The sequence below is a fragment of the Candida oxycetoniae genome (assembly GCF_023343755.2).
Source record: "Candida oxycetoniae strain CBS 10844 chromosome Unknown scaffold92, whole genome shotgun sequence".
In the NCBI taxonomy this organism is placed as follows: domain Eukaryota; kingdom Fungi; phylum Ascomycota; class Pichiomycetes; order Serinales; family Debaryomycetaceae; genus Lodderomyces; species Lodderomyces oxycetoniae.
The window spans coordinates 1-7,921 of record NW_026055392.1 but is presented as its reverse complement, the minus strand read 5'-3'; the positions used below and the strand labels follow the sequence as shown (position 1 = coordinate 7,921).

The following is a 7,921-nucleotide window of genomic DNA, read 5'->3' as shown; positions in this document are numbered from 1 at the left end:
TAATTGAGGTGTATATATAGTAGTAGTGGTCTATGTACCGCAAGTGGATGTATTGGTATGGTGTATAATTTCGTCTCTTGTGAACTATAAATTGCTCTGTACCGCTGTCGCCGCCGCTGTTGGTAATAGTTGTGCTGGTGCCCCCTGCCCTTTATGAAATTTTAAGGCTTTTTGTTTTATCCAAACGACACACTCTGATTTTTCACATTTAACTGGGGTGTAAATTGAAAGATTTCTCAATAATACCTTGAGACCCATAAACAACTCTTTACAAAACTAGATTGACCATTTGTTGGAGCTCACTACTTGCCTCTCTTTCCCCCCCTCTCCCACCACAATGAGCCATTCTCAAATTACAAACGCAAACAATTATTCTCTTCGAGATACCCTACTATTATCACAACTTCTTTATATCAATAACATCAAGGATCAACAAGACCTAGAAAAAATAGAGCTGAGCTTACTACAAGATATCCTTCAAAAATGGAAAACTCACATCTCTACTCAACTAGAACACAAAACTATCAAAGTGAATACTCTAAATCAATTGAAAGACTTGTACAAGAATTTTTTGAAAAAGTATCAAGTTGACAATACAGAGAGTTTGGCTAATGAAGTTTACTATAAGCGGATAAATGAATTGGAAGAGATCATAACGGAAAAGAAAAAGGCGTTTCGAGCGGTTCTAACTGAAAATCAAAACTAACGATGGTTACATTCGCAGTACCGCTAATTCTATTTGATTCGCACTGACTGCATTTAGCGGTGTTGGTTGCGAGATGTCTGTACCGCGACAACCAACAAACTGTTGGTTCCATTTGGTTCCATTTGATTTGGTTTGGTGGGGTTTTTTTTTGTTTTTTTTTTTTCAATGAGAAGAAAAAGATTTCATCTATACCTTGCTTGTATATATATTGGTTTACCACTAGAGACAAAAGGCATGGGAAAGAAGAGGAAATCAAGTTCTGCTGGTGCGGCACAAGCATTAGAGTCTTCTGTGGCACCTATACTAGAGATCAATTACACTGAACCTTTATTCACAGTAGCAGCACATCCATCCAAACCTATACTCATCTCAGGTTTAGCTACAGGGCATCTCTATTGTAATTCATATGATGGTGAAAAATTACAAGAGATTGAGCAAACTAATAGGGCGAAACAGGTAAAGTTACAGAAACAAGCTTATTCCAGCGGGAAAGCTTCTCATGTAGTTAATAAATCAGTATCACAACTGAAGACTAAATGGTGGACGACAATTGAAAATAATACAGATATTGCCAATGATGGCATAGAGGTAAAGACAAACTGGAAAACGAAAAGACATAAAGGGTCATGTCGACATGCGATTTTTGATCCAAGAGTGGATAAACTTGGTGAATTTGTATATACCTGTGGTACCGATAATATCATCAAGAAAGCTGCAACAGAAACGGGAAAAGTATTAAGCAAAGTTGAAGTTGTTGCAGATTATTACAGTGAGAAGGACAGACTAACCAAATTGTGCCATTCTGCAACCCATCCTTTCCTATTGTCAGGGACTGAAGATGGTCATATATTGGTTTACGATTCTACGAATCTTGCTTTGAACAAACTCAAATTCAAAGTAGAACAAGCACACGATGATTCTATCAATCACATAATGAGCATGCCTGCTGTATCTCCATACCATTACCTCACTTTGGGCTCAACAACACTCTCTCATTTGGATATACGAAAAGGTATAATCACCCAATCAGATGATCAAGAAGATGAGCTTTTATCGATGTCGTATACGACAAGTGAGCTTTGCGATAACAAAAACGATACAGTGTTGGTGAGTCATGGAGAAGGTTTGATAACCATTTGGAAAAACTCCAAGAATAAGCTAATGGATCAGTTATCAAGAATAAAAGTTAATAAAACCGCTTCTATAGATGCCATTGTACCAACGATGAATACTGATAACGAGGAAATGGCAAATTCTGTATGGTGTGGGGATAGTGAGGGTTTTTTGCACCGTGTTAATTACCAAAGGGGGAAAGTCGTTGAAACTAGAGTTCATTCTTCAGGTCATGGCAAATTGAGTGGAGTTGATGAAGTGGGAATCTTGGATATCGATTATGATTATCGATTGGTTTCTGCTGGGTTGGAGAGCTTGAAGATATGGTCGAATAGAAAGGGGTCGGAGGATGACATTGACAGTGATGGAGAAGACACCGAGGAAAGTGGTGAAGAAGACACTGGGAAAAGTGATGAAGAAGACAGTCGGGAAAGTGGTGAAGAAGACACCGAGAAAAGTGATGAAGAAGACAGTCGGGAAAGTGACAAAGACAATGATTCCGGCTCGGAGTCAAACTCAAGTGAAATCGATGGAGAGGATGACAAGGCAAATCTCCAGGAAAATTCACCGTCTTTAATCAAGAAGCACAATATCTCCAAATATGGACTTGAAGAACCAGTTTCAAAAAGGCCCAAAATTAAACAAAAAAAACTTTCAGCAAAGCAATTAAGAAACATGCAAAAACATGAACACGGAATAAGGAAATTCGAAGGACTCTAGCTTTCCATTTCCGCCGGTTTTGCCATGGCCTTTTATAGAAATACTTATGCTAAAATACAAACGGATTTGTTCATCCAAAAGAGCTCTCTGTATGAATTTTTCAATTTTTCATTTTTTTTTTTTTTTTTCCATTTTTTTTTTTTCCGTTCTTATCGGGCGGCTCTTTTGGGCATCAGAGAAATTGATTGATATATTTACATTGTATCAAGTCGTATGGTGAAAGATCGACGCGCAAGCCCCTACGCCGACCGAACGTCCCTTGATTGTAGTTTCTGTAACTTAGCAGCATTGAGAGATGGAGAATGTGTTTACAGTAGATGGAGTGGTTTTGAATAGACGAGGGTCCTATATTTTAGGAACACTCATTTTATCACGATTTCATCTTGTATTCACATTCAATTCACCAAGGACGGCTCTGGCGATAAGCTCGACGTTGGACGCTTCACAGCAACGAAAGGAAATCTGGGTATGTTATCCTATAATTGAACGTATATCAAAAGCCCGAGGCTCTACTTGGTTGAACAATAATTTTGATAATAGTAGTAATGGTTATGGTAGTGGTAGTAGTAATAACATTGATTCAAAGCCATCTAATTCATCTGGTTCGCATAGTAGGGCTAATTCTCCCGCATTACAAATTGCGGGATTCGACAACTATAGTGCTTCTCATATAAGGTTGCAGTGTAAAGATTTCACGTATTTTTCATTTGATTTTAGAAACGATTTAATCTGCTGTGAAGTGTTTAATAAGATGAGTTTGTTAATTACAAAGAGTAAGATTGAGAATGATATCAGGCAGTTGTATGCATATTCGTATGTTCCTAATAATATAGAGCAGAACTTGCAAGTTAAAGGATGGGATTTATATGACCCGATAGAGGAATATACTCGGTTAGGGCTACTAAGACGGGATGGGCATAATAATAAGTTATTTTGGAAATTAACAAATATCAATGAAAACTATAAGTTTTGCACATCATATCCCAAAGTCATGATTGTTCCTAGCTCTATATCGGATAATGTATTACAACATGCGGGGAAGTTCAGATCCAAACAGAGGATCCCTGTTGTTGTTTATAAGCACCATGCGAACATTAATGGTAATGTGATTGCTCGTTGTGCACAGCCATTGGTTGGTTTGAATTTACAAAACAGATCCATACAAGATGAAAAGCTAATTGGCGAGATTTTCCATTCACAAGAATTGGAAAAGGCATTTATGTTGAAGAGCTGTGAAGAAGAAATATTGAATGATAATGATACAGGGTACCAAGCACAACAGCCACAAAAGAATTTACTCGTTGACTTGAGACCCGTGACCAATGCCATGGCTCAGCATGCTCTTGGAGCAGGCACTGAAAATGTCGAGAATTATAGGAATAAAAAACCGCATAAAGATGATGACCATTACAACGGCGATGGACACCAACAGGGACATAGAAACTCAAGACAAGTGGATAAAATCTTTTGTAATATAGATAATATTCATGTTATTCGGGATTCTTTGAACAAATTGACTACAGTTTTGAACAATTTGGATAAGTATCTGCCAAATTCACAAGTAAACGTATCCAATTCAAGTACAGCTACTACACCAACTACCACTACTACACCAATTACCACTACTACACCAACTACCACTACTACCACTACTACCACTACTGCATCTGCATCTTTACAACAAGCATTAAGCAAAACATACTGGTTGCACCGGCTTTCAATAATCTTACAATCTGTTGATCGGATAATCAAATCGATTCATTTGAATAATACAAATGTTGTTATCCACTGCTCTGATGGATGGGACCGTACTTCTCAAGTATCAGCATTGGCACAATTATGTCTTGATCCCTTTTACAGAACAACTAAAGGGTTTATGATTCTTATTGAAAAAGAATGGACAAGCTTTGGATTTAAGTATCGAACCAGAGCCGACCATGGTGGCTGCATTGGAGCAGTTATGAAGAAAGAACAAAAGAAATATATAGCACAACCCAATGGAAATGAATCACCACAATCACAGCAGCAGCAGCAACCGGCAGAATCTGTTTCTTCTGAGAGTATGACAATGTTGGAAAATAGGCCTCTTTCTGAACTTTCAAGTTCTGCTGCTGCTAGTGTAACTTCATTTTTCCAAAAAGCAGCAAAAGCGGCAAGGGATTTGAAAAACAGTGCTCAAAATGGATTATCCAACTATCCCGATGAAGGAACTGATTACCCAAATGACCTGTTAATAAACAAATCATCAATTTCTTTTTCTTCAACTACATATGGAGGTAGTAATGAACGATCTCCTGTTTTCCACCAATTTATTGATTGTATTTATCAAATCCATAGGCAAAAGCCAACTTATTTCGAGTTCAATACTAGATTTTTGAAAAGATTACTATACCACTATTATTCTTGCCAATACGGCACTTTTTTGTGTGACTCGGAAAAGGAAGCACAACAAGTTTATCGTATTGATAAGCTGACCGTATCTGTGTGGGACTATTTCAATTCAAGACCAAATGAGTTTAAAAATCCCGCTTATACTGTAAGGGAAAGGGGAAAGGCAGAGGTAATGGCAGAGACAAAGGCAAATACAAACACAAATGCAAAAGCAAAAGTTAAAAAAGATGACGATGATTGTGGAGGTGTTGTATTTTTCAATTCTGCTGATATGAAATGGTGGTCGGAACTATATGGGCGTAGTGACGAAGAGATGAACGGATTGTCCAACTCATTGGACCGGAAGTTTGCACAAATGGATTTGAAATAAACAAAGCCTGTATTTTTTTCTCTGTATGTGAATTTTGTGATATAATTCCTTCCTTTTTGCCTCTTCTCCCACTATTTCTAGTTTGCAATTTTTTTTTTCCTTTTTCTTTGCAAACATTATATGTCGATCTAATCTGATTAGATCAAATAGATAAAGAAGAAGTGAAGAAAAGAAAAAAAAAAAAAAAAAAAAAAAAAAAAAAAAAAAAAAAAAAAAAAAAAAAAAAAGAAACATATAAATGTATAAGATAGATCAACTGGAGATTGAGATTTTGAAAAGAAAAAAAGGAAACTTTATCTTGCCTGACCCTATAGATTGAAGAGATGCCGAGGTTAGTAAATGGTAGATGGTGCAGGTATTACTCGGCTATTGCTACGAGTGGTATACAAGGAGTCGAAGGTAGGGTTCCGTTCACCCTGTCACTCGCTTTTAATGGTGAGGCGAGATCAGGTAATCTACCAGATAATAGGTCCGTTTCCATAACTGATCCATATACGATATATCAAAACTATATTACACAGGGCATATTAGAGAAGGACTGTTCGCAAATACGCGTAATGAAGGAGTTTCAGAAATTGTACCATCGAGTACTGGACTACGTGCCACCGGAGGAAATGTCAATTAGATTAAGTCTTTTACTTAGAGAAATTGAAATGAGACAAGTTCAATTAAAAGAGTATAACCTTTCTCCACTAAAGTACTTTAGAAGATCCCCTGAAAAGACAAAAAAGTCAATGGTCAAGTATATGACAGATGAGGAAGAATTGGCCAATTTTGCATCTCCTCGGGGGCTATTAATCAATGGAGATGTTGGACTGGGGAAGTCATTATTGATGGACATTTTTGCATCATCCTTACCTTACAAATCGAAAATGCGATGGCACTACAATAACTTCATTCTTTGGGTGTTTAATGAAATGCACAAGATTCAACAGCACAGATTTAGGACGATGAATAATAATAATAATAATAATAATAATAATGGTGGCAGTGGTCGTGGTGCAAAATACACAATGGAGAATGAGTTCATATTGTATGAAGTAGCACAAAAGATGATTCAGAAAAACACCGTTTTGATGTTGGATGAATTTGTATTACCTGATATTGCTAGTGCCAATATTATTAAGATACTATTCACGTTTTTTTTCCGGTTAGGAGGTGTATTAGTTGCCACTTCTAACAAATTACCTGAGGAGTTATACTCTACTGACTTTAATAAATTGAAGTTCAAGAGTTTTGTTGGGATTTTGAACTCAAGATGTATGTCGGTTGATATGAAGTCCGGCAAGGATTATCGAACTTATTTCGCTAGTGAATCCAAACAAAAGCCGTATTTGGTTATTCGAAGGGATAATGAAAAGAATGAGCAAGAGTGGCAAGAGTTGATAAAGACAAAGGCATTGGAAATTCCGTTGGACTCACCAATGATGCAGCAATCTTTGGCGAGTATAGGAAAACCATCAAAAATAATAGTTTACAATAGGACGACTAAGATTCCGTTAACTTTCCAAAATAATTCTATATGTTATCTTGATTTTGAGGATATTTGTCAAGGATTAACTTCATCTTCAGACTATATAACAATTGCATCAACATACAAAATTATTATTTTGGATAATGTGCCAATCATGACCACAAAAAAGAAGAATGAAGCAAGGAGATTCATAACCCTTATTGATGCAATCTATGAAGCCAAATGCCAGTTTTTTATGAGATCACAAGTTGGTATTGATTACTTGTTTTTCCCCGATGCATTAAACACCACTGATGTTAAGTTCATGGAGTATTTAAAAATCCATTTGAAAAGTGAGGGAAATAAAGACCAATTAGAAGTGCAAGATGAAGAAATGTTTGCAAAGACATCGATTGCCATGATGAATCCATATAGACCAAACATAGCTTCTTATGATCTGGAGAGCACTGAATCTTATAGTGAAGAGAAAAGTATTAGAAAAGGTGATTTCACAACCCCCGCCAGTAATTATTCCAATATCAAGGTGTTTACAGGAGACGACGAAAAGTTTGCATTCAAAAGGGCAGTGTCTAGAATAAAGGAGATGGTTGGTTCTGATTTATGGAGAAAGCATAATCGGTGGGTTCCGGTTGACGAGTCAATGAGGCCATGGGAGAACGTAGCAGTAGAGACAAGTAAAGGAAAAGCAAGCGATACAACCACTGAAACGAGCTTGGACACATTGTTGAGAGAAAAATCAATCAAGGAAATCACTCAAGAACTCAGTCAAGCGTTGCCACGACAGTACTCTGAAAATGAAAATATACCATTTCGTTTGTTCAATGCTAGAATTGCCCCGATTTTCTACAATTTACTGCACTTTTGGGCAATGGGGCCATGGACAAATGAGCAGGGTAAGAGACTAAAGGACGCTATTAGTAAAAGCTGGATTAGATCTAGTATCCGAAACGACAAGCCATAAGAATAGACCAAGTAGTGCCACAAGAATAGAGCAAGTAGAGCACTAGTCAGTGCTGCTTCCCCCTCCCTATTTTGTTGCCCCTTTTAGCCCCTTTTTGAGATTGTTTTGTTTTTTTGTTTTTCAATTCATTTAGTTTTTCAACTTTATAGATTCTGTCTTATAAAGAGGAAGCCAGGTTTGTTTATC

The 7,921-nt window shown here is 37.0% G+C and overlaps 3 protein-coding genes across 3 annotated transcripts; all 3 read left to right on the top strand. All coding sequences in view use genetic code 12, as the record gives it.

Moving 5' to 3' along the window:
• Positions 1–940: 940 nt before the first annotated feature.
• JIP5 (Jip5p) lies at positions 941–2,539 on the top strand (the record flags this gene model as incomplete). The annotated part of the gene is made up of 1 exon (XM_049323101.1): positions 941–2,539. The coding sequence occupies one exon, from the start codon at positions 941–943 to the stop codon at positions 2,537–2,539; it is 1,599 nt and encodes a 532-aa protein (XP_049181015.1).
• Positions 2,540–2,834: 295 nt separating this feature from the next.
• On the top strand, positions 2,835–5,300 carry KGF56_001926 (phosphatidylinositol-3-phosphatase; the record flags this gene model as incomplete). Its single annotated transcript, XM_049323100.1, has 1 exon — positions 2,835–5,300. The coding sequence occupies one exon, from the start codon at positions 2,835–2,837 to the stop codon at positions 5,298–5,300; it is 2,466 nt and encodes an 821-aa protein (XP_049181014.1).
• A 323-nt stretch (positions 5,301–5,623) lies between these two features.
• AFG1 (Afg1p) lies at positions 5,624–7,735 on the top strand (the record flags this gene model as incomplete). The annotated part of the gene is made up of 1 exon (XM_049323099.1): positions 5,624–7,735. The coding sequence occupies one exon, from the start codon at positions 5,624–5,626 to the stop codon at positions 7,733–7,735; it is 2,112 nt and encodes a 703-aa protein (XP_049181013.1).
• Between the last annotated feature and the right edge of the window lie 186 nt (positions 7,736–7,921).